We start from the raw sequence: 26,545 nt of genomic DNA, 5'->3' as shown, positions 1-26,545 counted from the left end.
TCAATCGGGAATTCGGGAGGGCGTTTCCTACCCACCCATTAAATATCGGGGGATGGGTGCCCCACAAAAGAACAGTTTCAAAGGATAGGTCGTGGGCGAGTGCGGTGCCACTCTCTCTAATGCCTCGTGGCCTAAGTCATAAGCTTATAGCTATTAGCTATATTTTATTTGAAGTTAAAAAACTTAACTTTAGTGTCTTTAATTCCATGTGATTTGACTTACATTCTTAAGTAAATTAAATGAACATTCCACAATCTCACAAACGTGTGGAAAGGAAAAAATTTAAATTCTAATACGACAGTCAATCTCAACAAATCAATTTAAAACCTAATTTGGATAAAAAGTATCTCCAGATTCGGACGTCGTAATGTTCTCAACCGCTCATATTTCGGAACGATAAGGGATTTCCAATATCATTAATTCAATCACTTCGCACAACGCATCTGCCTATGGCTCGGTTCACTCTTGTTTGTGTCTCTCTTGAGGACAGGCATTTGAATCTCGTCATTGACAGTGTCACTGGCCATCTATCGAATAAAACGATTGCTCTAATAATAACTGAGAGACAGGAGAAAACTTTGAGGAGGGGGGGTAGTTGCTAAATTCGCTAATCAATTATCTTTGGCTATGTTGACTACACGTATTTAGATAGTGAAATATATTGGCTGTTTATTAAAATGAATAAGTTTATATAGTTTACCCAGGGAATCATCAGAGTATCAGAGTAGAAGAAACAATCTTTACCTCTTTTAAAGTTAAGAAAGGCGTAAGGCAAGGCTGCATATTATCTCTTGTTGTACTTGTTGACTTGTGAAGGCTGGGATGGTGGAATTACCATTGGTGGGGTAAAATTGATCAACCTCCGATACGCCGATGACACCGCTCTGCTCGCGGCTAATGAAAGCGAGATGGCTGCTCTCGTGAGCAAGCTTGAAAACATTAGCGTCGAACTTTGCCTTGCCATTCACTGATCCGAAACAAAAATGATGGTAATATACCGCATGGATAAACTGGAGCATACGGGGTCTCTGCATGTTTGAACAACGGAAAGATTCATATACCTGGGCTCCATGATTGCGAATACTAGATCGTGCGAACCTGAGATACGAAGACGTATCGGGATAGCAAAAAGTACCATATCTCAGCTTGATAGCATCTGGTCCGATAGAAACATCTCCATAAAAACCAAGCGTAAACTTGTAACAAGTCTTGTTTTCTATATTCTTATATGGGGCGGAGACATGGACTCTAAAGAAGGCTGATCGAAGTCGGGTCGACGCGTTTAAGATGTAGTGCTGGAGGAAAATGCTGCGGATTCCCTGGACGGGACATGGGACAAACGCATCAATCCTGGAAGACCTAGGTGTCTCCACAAGATTCTCCACCACTTGACTACGTAGGATTTTCTAGATTTTCGGTCACGTTGTGAGGAAAAAGGGTGAAAATCTCGAAAGACTACTCATCACCGGCAAAGTGGAAGGAAAGAGGTCTAGGGGGCGCAGTCCCTTGCGCTGGTCCAATCAGATTAAGACTACTTTGGACTCCAGCATCAATGACGGTATCGACTGCGCGGAGGACAGGAAGGAATGGAGGAACATAGTCCTAACAAAAGTGCTCCGTAAAGGTCACGACCTTCAGCACTGAGGAACACGACGTACGGAGGAATATATTTTAATATTTATTTTACGTTGGTCTAGTGTTAAGCAAACTTACCACTGTACCATCAGGTCCGGATTCAGTTGGTGCTTTTGTTGTGTGTTAATATCAGAGAAGGTAATATTTGCTCAGAACCCTTGAAGTGTATATTGTTAAACTTGATAACATTACTTTTGACTTCTTGCATCACGTGAATTCTCAATTATGTTGCATAACTACTATCCCACCCTTCAAACTGGAACGTATGAATACTTCACAGCAGAAATTGTTGTTCACTGATGGTGGGGCGCCTTGAATAGTAGATGATACCACCGTCCCCCTTATTTCTGCCGTGAAGCAGTAATGCGTTTCGGCTTAAAACACCACGGGGCAGCCGTTGTACTATAGAAAACCGAGACACAGAAGTCATGTCTTTTTATTTATTACTTAGATAGGTGGACGAGCTCACAGCCCACCTGGTGTTAAGTGGTTACCGGAGCCGATAGACATCTACAACGTAAATGTGCCACTTACCTTTAGATATAAGTTCTAAGGTCTCAGTATAGTTACAACGGCTGCCCCGTCCTTCAAATCGAAACGCATTACTGTTTCACGGTAGAAATAGGCGGGGTGATGGTACCTGCCCGTGCGGACTCACAAGAGGTCCTACCACCACTAAAAAGGTGGGTGGCGGTATTTTCGTTGTTGATGTCTATGAGCTCCGGTAACCACTACACACAAGTTGGGCTGTGATTTCGCCAACCAATTTAAGCAATAAACAATGGCATACACCCAGAACTTATCGCCCGGTACTTACCACTAAATATCTCATTCAAAAAACACGCGTTCACATTAATACATTGTACACTAGTTAGATACGTACGTTATTATTTTGAAAATTTCGTGAAAATAGTAGGTAGTGAACTTTATGAGACACATAAAACAGATTAACTATTCCCGTATTACGTGTTAAAAGCAATAAAAACCGTTTAATACATCGATCAACAAGATAAAGTGATATTCGAGAAGGTTCGGGGGAGCCTCGGGGCTGTTTAGGGAGCGAAGGGAAGGTGAATGTAAATTGAAACGCGATTGTGAAGTGGTTATTCTTAAATCTTTCGATATTCAAAATTAAAAAAAGACATTATTATTATTATTTTTTACCTAAGCAGATAGCCCTGAGAGGCTATTTCAGCGTAACCTTAATTAGTAGGTGAGCTCACTGGGCTCAAACCTGACGACGTTGCTAACACGAACCCTAGCAAGAGCCGTGCTTCGCAGAATCTACCACCGGATCGGAAACGCGACCCACTGAGAAGATTCGGCGAAAAACTCAGTGGGCTATAATTATAATAAGTGAATCTATACTAATAATACATAGATACTGCATATAAAGGGTTTGAAAACTTTCATTAGTCTTTGTGATTTGACTCGATGAAACAGAATGTACCTTCGAAAAGCGACGCTAAAAGAAGATTGGATATGAATACCTGCGATCGAGAATAGAGAACCTAGGTATGGAGCGGTCACTGTCGCCCTAGACATCAGCAATGGATTATCCGTGAAAGAGCCTTGTAGGAAACACCGTGGAGGGGAGTTAATTTCAACTCACACAATCGTCAACACAAACCAATAAAGGATCCCTTAGTTTATGTCTCGAAGTTACCCGAACAATTTATACCACGGAGTATCTATCTATGCATATTCCGTTTTATGTTGTTATTTACTGCTGTCGATGCCATACGCAACTTATTATAATTGTTTACTGTCGCTCGGGGATGTCAACCGCGCCCCGTCAGTTTGGACACGACTCGTCGCAAAAATAATAGTTGATAAAACGAAAAAAGTATTTTATATATATCGAGCGATATCATAATATATTCATAAGAACAGCATGTATTCACTACTTTAAAAACTCACCTGAGAATTATCTGTAATATTATATTGTATCATTAAAAAATATTTAAAAGTAACATTTGACATTGACGCCAAAAGTAAAACATTTTATTTTATATATTATTAGCGAACCGCCCTCGCTTCGCTTCGGAAACTGTAATTTATTATTGATTTCTCCACTATTTAATGGATGTTATTATACATATAAACCTTTCTCTTCAATCACTCTATCTATTAAAAAAACCGCATCAAAATCCGTTGCGTAGTTTTAAAGATTTTAGCATACATAGGGATGTAGGGACAGAGAAAGCGACTTTGTTTTATACTATGTAGTGATACACGCGCATAGTATACGGGAGTTTTTTTTTTTGCATAGATGGGTAGACGATCTCACAGCCCACCTGGTGTTAAGTGGTTACTGGAGCCCATAGACATCCACAACGTAAATGCGCCACCCACCTTGAGATATAAGTTCTAAGCTCTGAGTATAGTTACAACGGCTGCCCCACCCTTCAAACTGAAACGCATTACTGCTTCACGGCAGAAATAGGCAGGGCGGTGGTACCCACCCGCGCGGACTCACAAGATGTCCTACCACCAGTAAAAAACAACAGTGTGACAAACAACTGACCAAACTCTGTATCAACAGCATCAAAATTGTTTACGAAAGAACATTCTGGCACAACCAAGAAACGACCAGCATTACATAAGTTCTCGCCCTTAAACTTCGTTGTACAATTACGTCCGCTACCACAATCGACTTTGAATGCTGCGTCACACTTAAATAAATTTATTTAGACGTACAATTGGAAGCATGTTTAGTATTTAATATGTCTAGACTAAACCTAATAAAGTGAACGAAGTTTATGTATTGTAATTTTCGTTCTTCATATTATCAATATAGATATTAATACGTAAAGCAAAAACTTTGTTACCCTTTTTACGAAAATTGCGCGGACGGAGGAGTATGAAATTTCCTGCACTTATAGAGAATATAGAGGAGTGCAGAACGCTAATATTTTTTAAAAATTATGCATTCATAACATGTACATTAAATCAATAAAAAACATTACACACACTATCACGTATTTGACACACACATATATACTCTTTGTTTATTGTCAAACTTTTGTTATTACATAAAATCTGGTCAAATTGAGAACAGGTTAATATTGTTTGTCTATAATATTACTTGTCTATAGTGTAGTCTTGGCGAAATCTGTTATTATAGAAGTATAATAGTTTTTAACAATAGAACCTTAATAATGTTAAAACTTATAATTTAAATTAATTATAGTCGAATTTCGACTATTGCGGGACCATTAGTAATACACAGTATGGTGTGTAGTAGTGCAGTAAATTTGGCACTACGAAATCCTCTTAACGTAAACGACTGTAACACAGTTTTATGACTAAAATTTCTGTTGTTCAAAGAAACAAACTTTTTATGTTGTAGTGTCATAAATAAAATTTTTATCAATGGAAATGTCTCCTCGAGATATTACCACAACCTACTCACCATCAGTCCCATGCCTTTCATTAACTGGTACTAGTAAATTTTATTAGCTATTTCGGTGTATAATTTAGATTTCGATCGCTATATTTCTATGTGTTCCTAGTAAGTCTATAACATCGGTATTGTTGTGTCTGAAACCACTTCACCGACGATTTTTTTATAGAACAAAATACATGAATACAGACTATTTTTAGCAAGTTATTCATTTTATATTGAAAACAATTGACTAAGTAAAAAATAAAAATATTGAATACCTAATCATTAAAAAATACATGTATTTAGCATAGACCATATAGCATAGAGTTAAATATACGTATACTATAATAGATACATATGTGGCAATTTCCCTGAAGAGGTTAAAAATATATTTGTATATATTTTTAACCTCTTCAGGGAAATACCATACTTCATACCCATAAATGTAATTATTGAATGAAACTAACTGTAGAATTAGTTATTTGTAGCATAGGCGGATGAACGAGCTCACGACCGAGCTGGTGTTATGTGGTCACCGGAGCTCATAGACATTTAAACGTGAATACCGCTCTTGAGACTTGAGGTCTAATTCTATTGTACAGAATAAGAGCTATGCCTGCTTGGTGGATGATATTGGCAGGGCGGTGGTACCTATTGCGTGCGGACTGCACACTTTTTTCCCTACCTACTCGCTGATAGCCTAAGAAGTTATTCCAGCTACGCCAGGACGGGTAGGTGAGCTCACAGGCTCAACCTAGAGAATTTGCTAACCGCCTACCAAAACTAGTGCTTCGCAGAATCCACCACCGGATCGGAATCGCGACCTACTGAGAAGATTCGACGAGAAACTCAGTGGGCGGCACACATTAGGCTCTGCCACTACTAAATGAGTCGACTATTATCAAAGGCGGCAATCTGACTTTTGGACAATGATTGGTAAATCAGAAAAACGAATTATTGACTTTGTATTCCATTGGCAGTCACAAAACTCTTCGGAACGACATCTTAGATAAATAACAGGTTAACTATTAACCTTTATTTAATGCAGGTTTTGAACCGTATTCTTTGAATGAGACGATTATATTCAAATAAATCTGTATTGACATATCAATAAAATTTTTTTGTCCAAATGCACAGATTGCCACCTTTGATAATAGACGACTCAAATATGCTTTAAATTTCAATAAGCATGCCTGTTTAATTGACACCTGTTGAAATATTGTGATGTTTACGTATGGCTGTTTGGGATTGCTTAGAATGGTTTTGGTGTTATAAGTTATCTTTACCGAAACAAAAATGTTATAGTACTCCTCAATTTGAACAGAACTATACTATAATACCGAACCTAATGATCTTATATAACTTACGTATAATAAATTTGACTTTTGTTGACAGACAAGATGGGGGTGCCGAACGAGAATGACGCCGACCCGGGCGTTCCAGATATGACTATGATGCCACAGATTACCGAACAGGCCATCAACGACAACCTCAAGAAGCGGTATCTTCGCGACCTTGTATATGTATCCTTTTCGAGAAATACGAGATGGGAATTTTGATGGGATATAACTTTTCGATTCTCAAATATCCCTTTTTTTTGGAACAGCGTTGTCGTTGCGAATGACAACGATTGACAATTCTGACATTTGGAGTTTTGAATTAGCTACAACGAAATTAATGTTTCATTTTAATTTGTATTAGAGCCAAATATTGTAACTGTAATTTTAAATACTGGAGAAAATTCTCTTGTTCTTAAAATTAGCAAGCTATTCTATGTCATTATAATTTAGTATTACATTTTTTTACAAAATGAAAGAAATTTCAAGAGGTTCCTTGACTCATGAGCGCAGACATACACCGGCTCAATTCTGGTCGCAGTAAATCCCTACAAGGAGTTAGGATGCTACACAATGGTAAGCGACGATAACGTTGTGTTAATTAATTAACAAAAGACAAACAAAACAGTATGTTCGTTCTTTCAGAGCTATTAACACCTCGTCATTAACACACAATAGTACGTCACTTTCTATGTGTTTATATTTTCCTGTGAAAAAGATGTCACGTTTTTTCACAAGTACTATTTTCCAGCAGCAAAAGGCTCAACTGATTTTATGTAGGCTCTTAAGGAACTACTCTAGACATTGTCATTCTGCCAATTAAAATGCGTGAAATTTATAGTTTTCTTTACTGTTCAATATAATATTTACCTACTACTTAATTCGTCAAACCGAATTTATTTGGGAATCAGTAATGTATTAGATGATAAGATCTACGACATTGTTTCATTCTATTCGCACAAATATTTGAGGAGTGCACACAAATTTGGCGAGGATCCCGACTCCAATATCGAAATGTACAAACATGATGTTTTGTGTACACAGGAACATATGCAGAACTACAGGAATAAAACCTTTGGGACAATGCCGCCCCATGTGTTTGCGTTGGCCGAATCCGCTTACAGCCTCTTGCAAGTATGTCAAACTTATTTACTTTTATTAAATTGGCAACAATACGTGAACTTAGTGTCATTTTTGGGACTTTTTGGCGGAAACGCGAGGAGTGAAGTTGTGTGATTTGTTTTGTCTATTTAGTGTTTCTTTGGGTTTAAATGTGTAATAATGGTGGTTTATTAACTGTTTAATATCTGTGAAAATGCACAAATGTGGGAAAATGAAACAAAGCCACTGGACGTAACTTCACGGGATCCTCCAAAAAGTCCACTGAAAAAATCGTAGTAAATGACCACCATTTTACTGAGATTATATTTCATCCTATATTATCTCATTTCATTTCACTCCATAATATCATTTTTTATAAAAATATGCATATAAATTAAAATAATACATGAATTAAAGGTCTCAGTTACCAGGTCATAAAATCCCTTAAAAAAAGTGTCATTTTTGTATTAATGAATTTTATGACCTGGTAACTAAGCCCTTTAGGACAAGTCTTTAATTTAATTTTAATGAAAACTTTTTATATGAAAAATGATATTAAGAAATGAAATGATGTTGATTAATATGAAACATGGCATGAAATGAAATGAGATGATATGGGATGAAATATAATCTCAGTAAAATGGTGGTCCTTTTTCAGGACTTTTTGGAAAATCCCGGGAAGTTACTTTTAGCGGCTTTGTTTCATTTTCCTATATTTGTGCACTTTCACAGATACTAAATAGTTAGGGATCCACCGTTATTACACATTTAAACCTGAAGAAACATTAAATAGACAAAATAAAACAAATCACACAACTTCACTCCTCGCATTCCCGCCAAAATTCCAGTTTAGTGTCAGAGTTCTTGGCGGGAACGCATGTAGAGATGATGATGATGTGAATCGTTTTATCTTATAATCATGGTTGCTTATTTACTGTTTAATATTTGTAAAAGTAAATAAAATGCTGAATATCGTCTTTAGAGGCTTCTTGGTTTTTTCAGAAAAGTCTGTAAATTCTCAGAATTTCGCTGGAACACTATTTCATCGTATCTCATCTTGTTTCATTTAAGTTTATTCAATCTCATCCTGAAATCAATTTTGTATAAATCTTCATTTATTATATTCTACTTCATTTAACTTTTTAGATTGCCAATTAGATAAATGACCAAAATAATTTAAATAATTACATTGTTTACCATATTTCTGCAAAATATAAAGACGGATTTAATATGTGCTGTCAGTAAAAATACTTTTTCGGTTTGGACGAAAATTACTGAAGCTAAAAAAATCTCTTAGAAAAATGAGTCAGGTGTCACATGTTATTCACGGTTACCTAAAGTGATTCATTCGTTTTGTCTCGAATGTAGATTAGTAATTACTTGTAATTACAGTAGTCACGACTATGACTATGACGTACTCAAGGTTGCGAAATATGTTCTTAGCTATTACAGAAAAATGGCAACTACTTTTAGAATAACAAACAAATATCATCAATACAGTACTTACTATGAGATGAATATCTTAGCTATCCATAGATTCACCGTGCGGAAGTTGAAGAATGCCAGTAGACTTGCGATGCTGGTGTAAGCCCCTATTAATGCGCATATTACCCTCACCTCCATTCTCCGCATTCCTCTCTCTGCCAAACAAATGCTTGTAATAAACTCTTATATGTCCGTTTGCAGCGATTTAGCTATGCTCCTGGCATTATTCGTCTATCTAGAGGGCCTAAAAATCGTCACATCTTGAAACTTCGAGCGTATTAAAATTGGTGGTGATCTAAAAAAAAGACATTTGATGTCCTCGTATCGAGTGATGTGGCTATACTTAGGCCACAATCTCGCAGAAGAGTATCAATTATTTAAAAGGATTATGAACCTAAAATACGTCACTAAGGACTTCCAAGATGAAGGAATAGTATAGTTTTAATCCAAATAAAAATCACGCAAAATTATTATAAATATGTTATTCCCGTTCCGGTTTGAAAGTTTAGATAGCTGTTATAGATCGATACCCTCATCTCCTTTTTATTATCAAACCTCCCGCCATCGGAGCAGAGTTCATCCATATTATCAGGAACCGCTGCGTTCATCGACAGTGCGTTTCCAAAGATCTTTTTTGCCACGTACCATCCGGCTTTGGAATGAACTCCCCTCCACGGTGTTTTCCGAGCGCTATGACATGTCCTTCTTCAAACGAGGCTGGCGTAGAGTACTTAATGATAGGCAGAGGCTTAACTCTGCCCCTGGCATTGCTGACGTCCATGAGTGACGGTGACCATTTACCATCAGGTGGGCCGTAGGCTCGTTTGCCTACAAAGGCAATAAAAAATAATGTTACACAGTAGACCAAACTCTTGCTTCAAATTCGGTAGTATTCACCGTGTGATATCCATGGGTTTCGGTAATTCCTTAACACCATGTAGACCTTGAACTCATACCCCAACTGGTACAATAAAAAGTCATATGAAACAAAGCTGCAAAAACGATTACGAAAATTCGGACTAAACCAATACAGTCGGTAATTTATATATCCTGTTCGTAGAATGGAGAAAAAAATCAATCCGTCGTGATATCCGGCGAGAGCGGTGCCGGGAAGACGGAAACAACGAAACTAATACTTCAGTATCTGTGCGCGGCTGGGGGACAAGCTTCGTGGGCTGAACAACAAATCTTGGAAGCGAACACAGTTTTGGAGGCTTTTGGTAAACAAACGCATATTGTACAGAAACAGAAATGGTAGCTTTCTTGACGTAAAGTTTGATCAAGGTCCAAATGTTTAACTTGACATCAATATTTACAATATCTATATATTAATACGTGAAGCAAAAACTTTGTGTTTTTACGAAAATTGCGCGGACGGAGGAGTATGAAGTTTCCCACAATTATAGAGAATATAGAGAAGGACTGCAGAATGTTATTTTTTATTATTATGCATAAAAATTCATTAAATCAATAAAGAAAACATTACACACACTACTATGTATTTGACACAACACACACACACACACACACACACACACACACACACACACACACACACACACACACACACACACACACACACACACACACACACACACACACACACACACACATACATATACTTTGCGTTTATTGTCAAACTTTTGTTATTGTTGAAAATCTGTGGTCAAATTGAGAATAAATTAATATTCTTTGTCATTAATACTATTTATCTATAGTGTAGTTTTGGCGAAATCTGTGATTATATTAAAGAAGTCTGTTTGACAGTAAAACCATAATAATGTTTATAAATAAAATTTCAATTATTTATAGTCGAATTTCGACTTCTGCGGGACCACTAGTATTTTTTAATTACCATTAACTAGATCATAGAGTTTATCGTGAACATTCCTCACAGGTAACGCAAAGACTGTTCGAAACGACAATTCATCAAGGTTCGGCAAGTTTGTTGAAGTGCGACTCGACCATCGCGGCAGTATCCGAGGTGCCGTGCTGAGAGACTTTCTGTTGGAGAGGGCCAGGATAACGGGTCCCGCGCCCAGGGAGACTAACTACCATGTGTTTTATCAACTGGTCGAGGGGGCCAAAGTAAGTTTTCGACACGACACAGGAAACCTTTCAAAGTTTATGTTTTAGATTTCAAAACGTAATAATTTCTGGGTAATTATGTCTGAAAAATGTTGGATCATTGGTTCGGTAACGTATCCAAACATCATAGGACAGAAACAGTACACATGAAATTCCCCGATCCTGCGGACAGAATGGAAAGCAGTCGACGTCGCCCCAAACACGTCATTTCGGATCCTCCCGATCCACTAACGGTGCTTTTAGGTACCTCAAGCACAGGTCATCGTTCTCGTCGAACCCGTCGCTTGCGACGAAGGGCTCGACAAGTAAATTAACCCTCAGACACAGCCAACTGAGTTTCTCGCCAGATTTTCTCAGTGGGTCGCGTTTCGCGTAGATTCTGCGAAGCACGGCTCTTGCTAGGGTTCGTGTTAGCAACGTCGTCAAGTTTGAGCCCCACGAGCTCACCTACTAGTTACGGTTACGCTGAAATAGCCTCTCAAGGCTCTCAGCTTAGGTAGGAAAAAATAATAATGAAATTAATGATTTTCATGAGATGACTTATATTCTTGTTGCTGCAGCACAACAATGAGCTGCGGAACACGTTACGCTTACGACAAGAAGTTCACTTCAAATACCTTCGGCCTGAAGATGAAGAGGCTCACAGAGGCCGCGGAGGGGAACAAGGGAAGCTCGAAGCGCTGCAACTGGCGCTAACTGTACTCCAAGTACCACCTCACATGTGCGAGGGGCTGTTTAAAGTTTTGGCTGCCGTTCTCTGGCTGGGGAACATTCAGTTTCAGGTATGTATGAAATAATTTAGGAATAAATAGCTGGTGGTAGGACCCCTGTGAGTCCGCACGGGTAGGTACCACCACCCTACCTATTTCTGCCGTGAAGCAGTAATGCGTTTCGGTTTGAAGGGTGGGGCAGCCGTTGTAACTATACTGAGATCTTAGAACTTATATCTCAAGGTGGGTGGCGCATTTACGTCGTAGATGTCTATGGGCTCCAGTAACCACTTAATATCAGGTGGGATGTGAGCTCGTCCACCCATCTAAGCAATAAAATAAAATAAAAATTGGTGTCAAGAATGGCATTATGCTGTATTGAACCAAGAAAGTCTAGTTTGAATTATAGGTAATTTCTAAAACTAAATTACAATAGGCATCCGCATTGTTACGCACTGGAGCTCGGGATAAATAAAAACTTTCACCGAAGTATAAATTAAAATTCATTTTTATTATTACGACACTCGAGGTAGATTTCAATTATCGCAATTCACTTCTTTCGCTTCGAGTAGAACTGATTAATAACTAACGAACTTCGTGTCAACGTTGCAGAGTCACACATGTCTACAATTTTCGTACTAGTTGTTTTCACATCCGTGTCTGCTATTTGGTAACAGATGGCGTTACTCGTATCAACATAAAAATATTGATTATAGCTACCTGTTCCGTAATACCGATAAAGGAATTAAATCGAGGAAGTGATTGCAAATTCTGGTGTAATCATTGAAGATTCTCAGTTTATTTATTGTATAACAATAAAAATTAGCATTTTATTGTGATAGAATAAATACGAACACGTCCAAATAATAATTCAATTAAAATTATAAACGTGATTATTGGATAGGCTAGATGTTTCTACTTTTTTTCTAAATTCACAAAATATTTGTTTTTAAATTAGAATAACACATAGACTATAATAGTAATATATTAGTAGTACTATTAACGTACGACAGGTGGCGCGTTAGACGTTCTGAAGATTAATGCGTGCACATACCTAAAGTCTTGTAAATAGTTCACTACAGGGAAATTTTAAGTGTTCTCACAAAAGTACATATAATCTTGGCAGGATGTTGACGGTGAGCGGTCGTCTCTTGCGCCCGAGGACTCTGAGGCGGTGGAGGCGGTCGCCAGCCTGCTGGGCCTGGCGCCGCCGACCGCAGAGCGGGTGCTGCTCGAGCGACAGATCAACGTGCGGGGAAACGTGACCGACATCCCGCTTAGATTACACGAGGTAACTAAATCCAGTTCGTTGCTTTGCTTCAAATTTATCAGCTTACATTGTCAACTACGTGAAATAAGATGTAGTAACCGTTGTATTCGTTTAAAAAAAAATTACATGTGTGCAATTCACACGTGGTAGAAGTGAAACCTTCCAAAATTAAAATACAATTATCCTAAACGTCTTAAGTATATGTAAAATTTTGTCATTAGTAAATAATTGTAAGGTAGCGCCCTCTGTGAATTGATATTTTAATTTCACGTATAATCCTAAATTAAAATTCACTACAAGAGCTTTCATACACACGTTATTATTAAAAAATCTCACAGATGGCGCTGTATTAACTAGTATGTATATTTCTGTCCCATTCTTTGCTGGCTTCATCCTACACATTTTTGTATTTGTGTCTCTTACCTGTCGTTTTTTCCGTTGCATCCGGTTTGAAATCACAACGATTCTAAAGAAGTTTTCACTTCAAAAAATTTAGTAAATACTACCCTCGAAAAATAAATAAATATATATAATGTATTATTTTATTCACATCAAAATAAAGTTTAGCCTAGTAAAACTAAAGCACAAACTGAGTTGCTCTATGAAGAGAAACAACATTTAAAGCTATTGCTTCACCAGTTTTTATGTTTTTTATATTTCAATATTCAAAAATGTTTTAATATTTCTAATGTTCCTTCTTGTTATGTTTCAATATTCAGATTATCATTTATGTCACCTTTATAACATATTAACCTCTTTTAAGATTTATGTCACAAATCATATAGTGGTTACATTTATATAAATATTTGGTGGGTACTTCGAAATTGCCGCGTTCAAAGAGTAATGAGATCTCCGATATTTAGTTTCCTACTTGTAAATAATTAGCAAACCTTTACCATATTACTCGTGGTAAGACTTCTTGTGAGTCCGCACGGGTAGGTACCACCGCCATGACTATTTCTACCGTGAAGCAGTAATGCGTTTCGGTTTGAAAGGTGGGGCAGCCGTTCTAACTATACCGATACTGTCTTTGGGCTCCGGTAACCACTTGACACCAGGTGGGCTATGATGCAATAAAAATAAAATAAAAACTTCTTATAGCTAGATGATGCTGTAATGCCTTGTAAGCAAGTTGTAATCCGCGGATTAATTTCAGGCACGCGAGAATCGTCACGCGATGGCGCGCGCGTTGTACTCGCGCACGTTCGCGTGGCTCGTCCGGCACGTGAACAGCTGCTCGGCGCCGGGCCGCGAGGCTCCCCGGGCGCTGGGCGTGCTCGACATCTTCGGCTTCGAGAACTTCGCTTCGAACTCGCTGGAGCAGCTCTGCATCAACTACGCCAACGAGAAACTACACATGTTCTTCAATAATTACGTCTTCGCGTTAGAACAGGAAATTGTACGTCTTGTCTTTTTGGTTTTAAGCTGCTTTCAGACTACGTTATACTATAGCAGCCTATACTTAGCCAATAATATATAGTACAGTACAGCGTGAACGTGTCCATAACAATGAATGGTGCACGATATTGTTGTGCTATGAGCTATATGCTATTATATTATAGCGTAGTCTGAAAGCAGCTTTGATCACTGTCTAGACAGGCAATTGAGTTAATCGAAATAATGAAAATTCAATTCAATTGAGATTTGGATTATACTAATTACGCTGACACTATTTATTTATTTATAGCAGAGTACCAATCAATGTACAATATGACCACTCATTCCTCGTTCCTTTCAATTTAACAAATCTATATTTACATTAAAATGTGGTCATATAGATTATTCAAAAATTTATGGAATTGTTAACGTTTATAAGTGACGGTAACCCCTTACCATCAGTTGGGCCATATACTCGTCTGCTGACTTAGACAATAAGAAAGCCGTACCGTAACTTAATGCCTTGAATCATCAAAAATAAATTATTAGAAAAATCATATAAAAAAAAACAAAAAAACTGTCCCTAACTGTTTATACATATTTTCCATTACAGTATCGACAAGAAGGCATCGTTTACAACCAAATACAGTTCACCGACAACGCTGCTTGTCTCGAACTGTTAGAGAAACCACCGAGGAGTCTGCTCAAACTGCTTAGTGAACAATGTCATATGCCTAAGGTAAAGAAGATACAGTTTTTATTGTTCCGTTTTCTATGATAATTATTTCTACCTTGCTTTTGTGTATAATAAAAAAAATATTTGACAAAATAATTGTACAAAAAAACAGGTGCAGCACTCAGGGACTGCCGCGGTAAAGCTATTGCATAGCATTTTTATCAACTTATGCAATTATAATTATAATTAGACAACAATAATTTAATATTAAAACAATAATAAAACAAGACCACGCTATATTAATAAACATTAACAAAAGCAAAAAATTAACTGTCCCCTTCACACTCCTAAGCTAGACCGCGCAAGAGAGAGATGGGCAGACTTTTCATGATGCGCATGCAGTGTGACGTCACGCCGCGTTCTTATTCACAAACACTGTGTGAATGTGCTGAACGCAAGCTACATGGTAGGCGGAGTGGGTGGTGTTAGGTTTTATTTTCGTAACGGAATTTCTTGTTTCGGTCGCTGCGCTCAAAGCCAGCATTAAAAGCTATGCAATAGCTTAAAATAACATCAATTGTGTTTATAAACATTTCAATTTCATTGTTAGGGCTCGGACAGCGCGTACCTAACTAATATACAAGGAGAATTCGGCGAACACCAGAGTTTCGTCAAGGGTTCTCGGAGGAAATGGGAGGAAGAGTTCGGGGTGCAACACTACGCCGGTACGGTGTCGTACAGCGTCCACGGTTTTGTCGATAAAAACAGAGATACACAACAAGACGCCTTCATCGACCATCTAAGTCGTTCGGCTAATCCTTTCGTCAGGGAATTGGCTGATTACGTGCAAGACTTGGCGCCTCCAGGTCATGTGAGTATTGGAAAATTTTATTTCAAATAACGGAAAATAAAAATGTTTTCTCAGACAATACATACATACCATCACGAATAACTTCCACAGATGGAAGTACTTAGAATATATTTTTATATAATTATATATTATATATAATTAATTTATACAGGACATGTCACTATCAAGTCCGAATTCAACTGGCACCACGCAGAGGGGTACGTCGAAGGGACGTCCTACTGTTGTCGATACTTTTAGAGCTCAACTGCAATCTCTAGTCGACATGCTGCAAGCTACTGACGTTTGGTAAGATACTCATGACGTTTCTGTTTTTAGCCGGAGCTCTTAATTTTTCCTAATGCTCTGTTTGTCCTATTGTTTGGAATGTTCCCTCTTATTGCGGCTCCAAATAATACTTATAGACAACTGAAAATAAAAAATTGATATCGTGTAATACCATTGAGATTATTATCTTTACTGCTGCCAACTTTAATTTAAAATTAAAGTTCAATTATTAAAAATGTACAGAAGATTGGGGGGAATAGAGACTAGAGTTAGAATAGGGACAAATCTGGGATGTCACAATACTTTTGTTGAGTTGTTACATTTAACTTTGTTGAACTGAAAATGACTTTTATTTAGTGTTTAAGAATATTAATTAGTTTAATTTAGTCATCAAAGTTTTGTAACTCATTAAAGATATTAAAAAGTTAATTACCTAAAGTTAGGTAGTTACCTAACAACTAAATAGTGCCAGCCCTATCGAAAACTCTAACCCCCATACGTAACCTGATTGACCCCAAAGCCAAGGTGAATTGGGTCAAACTAGTTTTTTCAGTTTTTGAGTATATTCTGTAATGAACTATGTATCGTATATCAAAATGTAAGCCTCCTGAACCATTTTAATATCATTACTACTTTCATAGGGTATTTATTACCCTAAGAAAAAACATTGAACATTTGTGTTGGAATTGGGAAGGGTCCCGATTCCCCCCAATCTAAGGTTTGTATCATATTTAATATGTAACTAGCGACCCGCCCTCGCTTCGCTTCGGAAACTATAATTTATTACTGATTTCTCCACTATTTAATGGATGTTATTATACATATAAACCTTCCTCTTCAATCACTCTATCTATTTAAAAAAAACCGCATCAAAATCCGTTGCGTAGTTTTAAATATTTAAGCATACATAGGGATATAGGGACAGAGAAAGCGACTTTGTTTTATACTACGTAGTGATTAAAATAATTATGGCCTTTAGGTATGTCCGTTGCATAAAACCTAATGAAAAGAAGGAGGCCGGTAAATACAACGAGCAGCTCGTGCTGGAACAACTCCGGTACTTGGGCATGAACGAGATAGTGAGGATCCGGAGGGACGGGTACCCGGTACACCTGCCGACCCCGATGTTCCAGGCCAGGTACAGGTGTTTACTGCCGCACCCGAGACCCAGCTGCCCGGATATCGCGTAAGTATTCATTTTGACTCATTCTCGATGGGACTCACTATTTGGTTCAATAACTCACTAGCAACATTCATTGGTGGTACTAAGTTTTGTGAGTCCGCACGGGTAGGTACCACTACCCTGCCTATTTCAGTCGTAATGCAGTAATGCGTTTCAGTTCGAAAGACGTTGTACTATAAAAACTGAGATCTTAGAGCGTATATCTCAAGGTGGTTGGCGGCATTTGCGTTGTAGATGTCTATGGGCCCCGGTAACCCATAAACACAATGTGAGCCGGAAGCTCGTCCATACATCTAAGCAAAAAAAAAACAATCTGCACAACACTTTGTTACAGTACTGATTCAGTACTTTTTAAGAGACATTCAATGTTTTCTTTTTCGTGTTTTATATCAGTAGAAAGATAAATCAATAAATAACTATTCCAGTAATAGCATCTATAGAATGTAACGCAAAAATATTTTAATGGAACACTTAATAACAAAAAATTTAGCTATCCATTTAGCTACATACCCTTTTTATGATTTAATAGTATGGATGACAGACGCAACCTCTATAAACGAATTCAAAATATTTCAGAACAATAACAGCAATAGTAAACGCCACGAATACAGACTGGCAGATAGGGCATTCGAAGATTTTTATGAGGACTTCGGTGCACTCTCCGCTTGAGGCCAAGAGGACCGCGTTATTGCAGGCGTCTGCTTTGCTCATACAGAAGGTGAGTACATTTGATCCATGTAAACCTAACCTAAACATTAGCCCGCTGAGTTTCTCGCCGGATCTTATCAGCGGGTCGCGATTCCGATCCGGTGGTAGATTCATTCGCGAAGTAGCTGCTCTTGAGTTGTCAGGTCTCCTTCGGATGAGCTCGAGCAACTGTTAGCAAATCTCTTGGCCCACCTGCCCAGGTAAAACTGGAAAGGCCCTCGAGCCACAAATAATCTCTCAAACATAAAAAGAATTAATCCATGCGATATGTGAAATAACCATGTTTTAAACACCATTCATTTTTAACATGTAGAATTGGATTATCGAAAATGACATCAAAGTGCGTATGTATGGTAAAATGTTTTGCTCGAGAAAACATAACATTATACACATATAATATTTTAAATTAATTTCTAGTATGTAACAAAAATTATCGTTGATGGATGGCCGTTGGGGTCAGAAAGTTCTTGAGTGGCGACCGCGTACTGGAAGACGTAGCTTGGATAGGCCTCTCACAAGATGGACTGACGATCTATTGAGGTTCGCGGGAATCCGCTGGATGCAGGCGCAGGACCGGCCTTTGTGGCGAGGCTTGGGGGAGGGCAATGTCTAGCAGTGGACTTCTGTGGGCTGATAAGAAGAAGAAGATATGAGGCCGTCAGCGCAAAAGTGGCCCAACCCACAATTTTTCATAATGATGCTTTATATATTATGTCTATTGCAATTTATTTAAAATATAATAAATTTTGATGCAAAAGCGGCCTATCCATAGTTTCACCCATAGATAACAGATTGCTTTGTAAACATTATTTTAGCGCGTATTGTTTTTTTGCCTGCTCAAATGCTCCATAATAACTATGGTAAGCTCAGGCCACTTTTGCGCCGACCGCCTCATATATATAATCGACATCGGCTACATCGTCCCCCCGCCCGCAGTGGTACAAGGGGAGCGTGCGGCGCCGCCACTACGTGCAGTGGCGGGCGGCGGCCGTGGTGCTGCAGGCGGCGTGGCGCGGCTGGAAGGAGCGCTACACGTTCCTGCGGCTGCGGCGGGCCGCGCTCACGCTGCAGCGACACCTGCGCGGAGCCTTCGCCAGGGAAGTGGCTGCGGCGCTCCGGGAGATGAAGAGGGTCAACCAGGAGATCAAGCTGAGGGAAGAGCGCAACAGGTAATGATTTGACATTGAATCTGTCTCTGTATGAAGCCGTCGTGGCCTAAAGAATAAGACGTCCGGTGCATTTATATCTATCGATGCCACGGTGTTCGAATCCCAAAGGCGGATGGATACCAATTTTTCCAATGAAATACGTATCTAACAAATGTTTATGATTGACTTCAAAGTGAAGGAATAACATCGTGTAATAAAAATCAAACCTGCAAAATTATAATTTGCATAATTACTGGTGGTACGACGTCTTGTGAGTCCACACGGGTAGGTACAACCACCCTGCCTATTTCTGCCGTGAAGCAGTAATGGGTTTCGGTTTGAAGGGCGGCGCAGCCGTTGTAACTATACTTGAGACCTTAGAACTTATATCTCAAGGTGGGTGACGGCATTTACGTGATAGATGTCTATGGACTCCAGTAACCACTTTACATCAGGTGGGCTGTGAGCTCGTCCACCCATTTAAGCAACAAAAAAAAATCTGATACGGTTTGCTATTATACTTGTAACTGTATCAATTAATATTAACCTAACCCATACAGTCTCCAAGAGAAACAAGAGCAGGAGCGTGCCGAGCTGGAGACGATGGCGGACCAGTTGCGGGGGCTGTCCTGTGCCGCGACCAACCGGGCGGAGTCCGTGAACCTGGACAACTTGTTCGACTTCCTGGCCGACGTGCCCACGCAGCGGGGCGCGCCCGACGGCGAGCCGGACCTCAGGCAGCCCACCATTGCGGAGATCGGGGACTCCATGGAGAGGCTGGCTGATGATCTGCACCAAGAGGTGAGTGGGAGACATTCGTTTTTCAAATATTCAGATAATAATGGTATCCAGACTTTAGTTAACTTTACCCCTCTTTGATTTTTAGTAGCAAACTAGCTGACCCGGCAGACTTCGTAGTGCCTCAATCGATAAATAAAAGATCTAAACTTTTGTATAAAATAAACTTAAAACAAACAAAACGAATCCGTCCGACGGGGGACACATCAAAGGAAAAACAAAAATGTTATTTTTATTTAATTCCGAGCATTTTCATATTAATCTACTTTTTAAACCTTTTCTGGACTAACACAAACAATTCAAGACCAAAATTAGCCAAATCGGTCCAGCCGTTCTCGAGTTTTAGCGAGACTAACGAACAGCAATCCATTTTTATATATATAGATAGATATAACTTCTTATTTGAAACCTCAAAAAAGGTACAAGTTAAATAAAAGTAAAAGATTTGCTGTTTAAAGATCCAGAAAACAAATTGTGTCGAAAATATTTCATAAGAAACTTTGTTTTAGCTGGAACATGTCTTAGCAGCTGAAATGAACGAATTAAGCAAATCCCATACGGAAGCTCAACGCAAGCCGGACGGTGCTCCATCGGACGCCATCCCCCCACCGCCCCCCACTTCTCTGCCGCTTCATTCGGTCATATCCCCACCACCTCCAGCCTCTCCGGTAATGTCGCCATTAAACGGACTATCGTCCCCACTGAGTAACGGCACTCCTATGTCCAACGGTGATGCGATGACGTCATCATTAATTCTCCCGCCTCCCCCTCCTTTGGAACCTTCGGCCGAGGATTCCCCGGTCTTTCCTCCACCTCCAACGCAATGTTCGCTACCGGAACCAATTGGGCCACCGCCTCCTCCACCTGCAAAAGGTTTGTAATGTTCAAAAAAACTACTATTTCTATAATGCAGAAGCTTACATTCAATTTCAAATTTGTTCAAGCATATAAAATTTACAGCTAGACAGAGAGAGCAATACAACAAGGCGTGACGTCAAATCTCATGTACTCTACACAAACGTACCCTTGCTTCGTTTTACGTTCCCCTCAATCATCGTAAACTTTTATGGTTTTTTTGGTTATTTTGAACACACCTATGTTGTTATTGATGATTGCGATTAAATTATATTCTTTAAAAAAAAGGATTTGAATATATCCCATATTAATCGCCTGCTTTATTAAGAATTTATGTAGATTAATACGCAAGATAGTTCTTCTTAAAAATACTTTTATTAAGAAACCTTGCAACAACTGAAAATTGTCCTATAATTTCTACATCTCAACACGTAAAAGACAAATACAAAGTTTCCCTACACAATATGAATCTTTTCACACATCAGATTAGCCTACAAGTAAAATAAGGACTTTTTGGCGGGAACGCAAGGATTGAAGTTGTGTGATTTGTTTTATTATGTCTATTTAGTGTTTCTTCAGGTTGAAATGTGTAATAACGGTGGTTTATTAACTGTTTAATATCTGTGAAGGTGCACAAATGTAGGAAAATGAAACAAAGCCGCTGGACGTAACTTCTCGGGATCTTCCAAAAAGTCCACTAAAAAATCTCAGTAAATGACCACCATTTTACTAAGATTATATTTTATCCTATATCATCTCATCTCATTTCATTTAATTTCATCCCAGTTAATTAATGTCTCAAATTAATCATCTTCATTTCATATCATATCATATCATTTCATTTCACTTCACTCCATATTATCATTTTACATAAAAATAAGAATATAAATTAAAATAAGACATGACTTAAAGGTCTTAGCTACCAGGTCATATACTCTCTTAAAAACAAGTAAAAATTAAGCACAGTAAAGTAAAGTAAGCACCTCACCTTACAGATACAACACCTCCGGAGTTGACGAACGGTATAATACCGAACGGGAAGCTGGCTGTTATCAACGGCAAGGAGCCGATATACGAGTCGGTGATACCGCGCCCGCCCTCTGACGGCGCGCCCAAGGACGCGGCGGTCGAGCCCCCGCCCCCGCCCCCGCCACCCCTACCCGAGACCAATGGGTATGAACAACCAAAGCGCGGAAAACCTTTTATTACTGATGGTAGGGCCTCTTGTGAGTCCGCACGGGTAGGTACCACCACCCCGCCTATTTCTGCCGTGAAGCAGTAATGCTTTTTTTTTTCAAACCTCATATGGAGAAAGTAGGATATCTTAAGGCGCCTGCGGTGATAGGTAAATAAAGGTGACTGCTGGTAGGTGAAGCAGTAATGCGTTTCGGTTTGGATGGTGGGGCAGCCGTCGTAACTATACTTGAGACCTTGGAACTTATATCTCAAGGTGGGTGGCGCATTTACGTTAGTACATGTCTATGGGCTCCAGTAACCACTTAACACCAGGTGGGCTGTGAGCTCGTCTACCCATCTAAGCAATAAAAAAAAACAAAAAGCGATCGTTGAAAGTTTCACTTATTGATATTATGCTTTATGGCGCGCAACGTATTACAAATAAATGAAATGACGTACCTTGTCTGATTGCGTTTGTTTTACATTGCCGGTTCATGAGATTGCAGCTAACTAAATCTAAAAATTACTGATGCTACTAATGAAGCTATTTATTAAAGACTTTAGTGGTTTATTGAAATTTTAGCTCACTTTGTGAGTTTTCAAGACAGAAAATTAAATGACGTTGTTATTTTTAAGACCGTAAACTGTTTTGTGAATTGTATAAGGCCGTTTTAATTACCCGGTTAAAATATACCAAATTATAATATGAAACGGGGGAATAAACAGTTTTGGTGCTCAGTAATATATTTATTTTTCTCAATGATCCTGTTCTGTTTATTTTTCTGCATAAATACTGTAACTAAAATAATACTAGGCCATAATCTTAAATGATTGTAACTAAACAGACTCACCGAAGAATACGACGCCCTGCCAGCAGAAGCGCCTCCGCCGGCGATACCTAATGTGACGTTACAAGACACCCCCATCTCCCCTCCTCTTCCAATACCAATGGACACGTGTGTTAGTCCACCGCCCGCAATGAATGGCGACTCCACTGTAAGTATTTTTAAACACGTAAATGAAATGCCATTGCCTTCTAGATTTTTTTTATCCTACCCATGCTACCCATTCAATCTCAAGGGGAAATTCAAAGTACCGATAGTGGATCGAGAGGATCCGAAATGACGTGGTTTCTAATGACGCAGCTTTTTAACACTTATAAGTGACGTCACAGTCCACCGTAAGAATGAGTAGAGACCGTAATTGATCAAGTAATAATTTTGGAATATAGTTTTTGTTTGTTGTATTGTTATTGTTCTTCTTCTTCTTTATTTTTTGGCTCCGGCACGGTTTGTGCATTAGCCAGCGTCAAGTAATAATATTTTTATAATTCGCTGTTTTAATTATTTACAGTTTATGAATAATAATAAAACAAAGGAAACTTAATCAATTGGCATGAAATTAAATGATATGAGATGAAATATAATCTCAGTAAAATGGCGGTCATTTACTGAGACTTTTTCAGTGGACTTTTTGAAGAATCCCGAGAAGTTACGTCCAGCGGCTTTTTTCATTTTCCCACATTTGTGCACTTTCACAGATACTAAACAGTTAAAAAACCACCGTTATTACACATTTAAACCCGAAGAAACACTAAATAGACAAAATAAAACAAATCACACAACTTCACTCCTCGCGTTCCCGCCAAAAAGTCTGTTATTGTTTATGTTTGTTCAGAGTACTGAACGTAACGCCCGCCGGAAAGAACGTGTCGAACGCCGACTGAATCAACTAGAGGCGGCGTCTCCCCCCGCCACCGCCGCGCCCCCTACCACACCCCCTGCAGAGTCGACCAACGATTTTACGGAATTTGCCAAGCTTTGCTTCAATGATCACCCTAGATCGCCTGAAGGTATGTGCCTCAATAAAATAATCCCTATTTTAAATAGTCTATGTAAGCAAAACCGTTAGTATTTAAAACTTTCGTTTTTAAAAATGATTTTTCTTCGGTGTCGTGAAGTCTGTAATTCAGTAAAAATTTCTTAGTTTTGTATAGTTTATCAATACTGTTAATTTTAAAAGAGATTAAAGGCTTTAAATATTGTTTTCTTATTGTATAACAGAAAACGAAATTAAGTATTTTATTGTTTATTCATTCTGAAATACTCCATATCATTATGATCTATCTGAACTGATTAACATGTTACATGCACTAAGGCACTCCGTCGTCACATATAAAGTAGAAGCTAGAAGTATAAACTTTAAATCCACTCTTAAAAAAGATAGCGCTGTGCGATTTCTTTCATTCAATTCTTAAGTAAAAACTGTAATTAAGATTATTCCATTTATTAGCCTGTGGTTTTGTAAGTTTGACATAAACTTGATGTTTACAGGTACAATCATGGCAACACTGACACGCAAGAGCAAGTCGATGGAGCTACTCACCAAAGAGGAGATGGTGACTTATCACAAAGGGAATAATATACCAACTTCGCATATACAACTTCATGACCCGGATAGCGTCACAACCGCTGTCAATATATTTAGGGTGAGATTTTCTCAAGTATATTATCTGGTTGAAATTCAATATTTGAGAATATAAGTCGGTCAGATTCATGCCAAATAAAACCTTAATAAATATAGATTTTTTTATTGAGTAAATTATTGAACCCACCTTGTCTAAAGTGTGCTAAAATACCATTTTTCTTTTTCTCTTCTTCTTTTTTAAATTAACGATATACTTTATTTTCAATTAAACACCGCATAAAATCACTAATGACTCTACGATCTGTTTTTTCTTTTAGGAACTGTGTCGATACATGCGAGGGGAGTTGACGGCGGAGAAGGAAACACAAGTTATTCAGTCACTGATCGGGAAAGGATTGGAAAGAGAAGAATTGAGAGATGAAATAATCGTTCAGTGCGTCAGACAGGTGAGGCGTAGATATTGTATCGAATAATCGATTCTATGATATGTGTATGTACATAAATAATTACGCAAAATATAAATGTTATGGTAACATTTCTATTAAAATACGTTTAACTCTACACCTTCGTACCGCACTGTCAATATGACCGGTAATTAAAAACAGCTATCGTATTTTTATTATTATCATTATATTTCTTGTATAAGTGAAAAATAATTCGACGTACAGTGAAAAAAACTGTATGCTACGAAAGAGAGAGAGAGAGAGAGAGAGGGTGTTTGTTAACGGTATTAAAACGTTTAAAATATGTGTAATATTTCTAAAAGCTTGAAAGAGATCAATTTGATAGGTTTGGCGCTAACATATGTCAATGACACGGTCAGTTAATAAAACAAATATCAAAACCGTAAAGTGGTACTCATTCCTCTTATATAGCTCGGTACATTTTTTGCTCGTACATGTTTATGTTCCAATATCATATTTTTTTGTATAATTGGTTTCAGATAACAGATTGTCCGGTGGAAGAATGGGCGGAAAGAGTATGGCTGATACTCTGTCTGATAGCTGTGGCCTGGCAGCCCAGCCGGGGCTTGGCTCGGTACTACAGCGGCTGGCTGCGAGCGCGCGCCCGCCTCGCCGCCGACGCGGACTCGTCGCCGGCGGGTGCGCCCGCCAGCACGCCCGCCGCCCGCGCCGCACACTGCGCGCAGTGGTGCCTCGACAACTGCAGGGGGGCCGCGCCGAGACAACTGCCGCCGAGTACTGTGGAGATCGCGGTACTGAAACTTATAGTTATGGATCTCAAAAATAATCCGCTATTTTGTTCCTTATATTCCATTAAAAATAATGACATCATTTAAGTCGAACTTACATTTCCTTGCGTCGATAATCCTCAATGCTGGGGGTCGTGGCCTCCCTTAATAACATCCTCCTGGACTACCAGTACCCGGTCCAAAGCAGCAGCCTTTCTAAATAAATTGTCACCTCTTTCTGGCAGTCATCATCATCATCATCAGCCTTTATCTGCCCACTGCTAGACATAGGCCTTCCCAAATGCCTTCCACAGAATGCAGTCCTCCGCCTGTGTAATGTGTCCAAAGAATTCAGAACTCCCTAAAATGCTCATCAGTAAATAAAATTAGTATAAATACGTTCAATCTCTAAGTTAATACGCCCTGTTGCAATCTATATTGCTCTACCAAGTTCTCTGACCCAAACAAGTGATGTGAATATCTCTATGGATGTGTGTGTACAGGCGATGCGTCGTCTCGGCACGATAGTGTGCCGGTTCTTCTTCCTGGACGGTCGCACGAAGGCGATCGACGTGCACCCCGCGGACACGGCGGCGGCGGCGGCGGCGCGGCTCGCGGACAAGCTGGGCCTGTCGCCGCACGCGCGCGCCGGCTGGGCCGTGTACCAGCAGCGCGCCGGCAAGGAGGAGCACGTCCGGGCCACGCACTACCTGTACGACGTTATCGCCGCTTGGGAAATGTGAGCCTTATTGCTATTGTAAATATAGATCATTTTAGTGATGAGCTCATAATAATATGTATTAACCAGGCTTATCCCCGAAGGCTTTAGAGGCCACAGCAGCCTTAGTATAAAATG

At 39.0% G+C, this 26,545-nt stretch overlaps 1 protein-coding gene across 2 annotated transcripts in view; it reads left to right on the top strand.

The window, feature by feature from the left end:
• Window positions 1-26,545, top strand: part of LOC101739010 (myosin-I heavy chain) — a 111,552-nt gene that overhangs the window by 64,867 nt on the left and 20,140 nt on the right. For both annotated transcript variants that reach the window (XM_012697658.4, XM_021353565.3), the window contains 23 exons: window positions 6,419-6,546; window positions 6,874-6,936; window positions 7,405-7,494; window positions 10,007-10,166; window positions 10,844-11,034; window positions 11,595-11,816; window positions 12,871-13,035; window positions 14,171-14,413; window positions 15,005-15,130; window positions 15,678-15,938; window positions 16,090-16,223; window positions 17,182-17,388; window positions 17,962-18,103; window positions 19,030-19,262; window positions 19,802-20,042; window positions 20,549-20,912; window positions 21,890-22,067; window positions 22,916-23,066; window positions 23,748-23,922; window positions 24,404-24,558; window positions 24,815-24,943; window positions 25,441-25,713; window positions 26,193-26,428. In XM_012697658.4, the coding sequence (XP_012553112.2) occupies window positions 6,424-6,546; window positions 6,874-6,936; window positions 7,405-7,494; window positions 10,007-10,166; window positions 10,844-11,034; window positions 11,595-11,816; window positions 12,871-13,035; window positions 14,171-14,413; window positions 15,005-15,130; window positions 15,678-15,938; window positions 16,090-16,223; window positions 17,182-17,388; window positions 17,962-18,103; window positions 19,030-19,262; window positions 19,802-20,042; window positions 20,549-20,912; window positions 21,890-22,067; window positions 22,916-23,066; window positions 23,748-23,922; window positions 24,404-24,558; window positions 24,815-24,943; window positions 25,441-25,713; window positions 26,193-26,428 (4,262 nt within the window). In that variant the 5' untranslated portion in view covers window positions 6,419-6,423. The remainder of the gene's footprint in view (window positions 1-6,418; window positions 6,547-6,873; window positions 6,937-7,404; window positions 7,495-10,006; window positions 10,167-10,843; window positions 11,035-11,594; window positions 11,817-12,870; window positions 13,036-14,170; window positions 14,414-15,004; window positions 15,131-15,677; window positions 15,939-16,089; window positions 16,224-17,181; window positions 17,389-17,961; window positions 18,104-19,029; window positions 19,263-19,801; window positions 20,043-20,548; window positions 20,913-21,889; window positions 22,068-22,915; window positions 23,067-23,747; window positions 23,923-24,403; window positions 24,559-24,814; window positions 24,944-25,440; window positions 25,714-26,192; window positions 26,429-26,545) is intronic.

The sequence above is a fragment of the Bombyx mori genome, chromosome 25, assembly GCF_030269925.1.
Source record: "Bombyx mori chromosome 25, ASM3026992v2".
NCBI lineage: Eukaryota > Metazoa > Arthropoda > Insecta > Lepidoptera > Bombycidae > Bombyx > Bombyx mori.
This window is presented reverse-complemented; position numbering and strand designations above follow the sequence as displayed.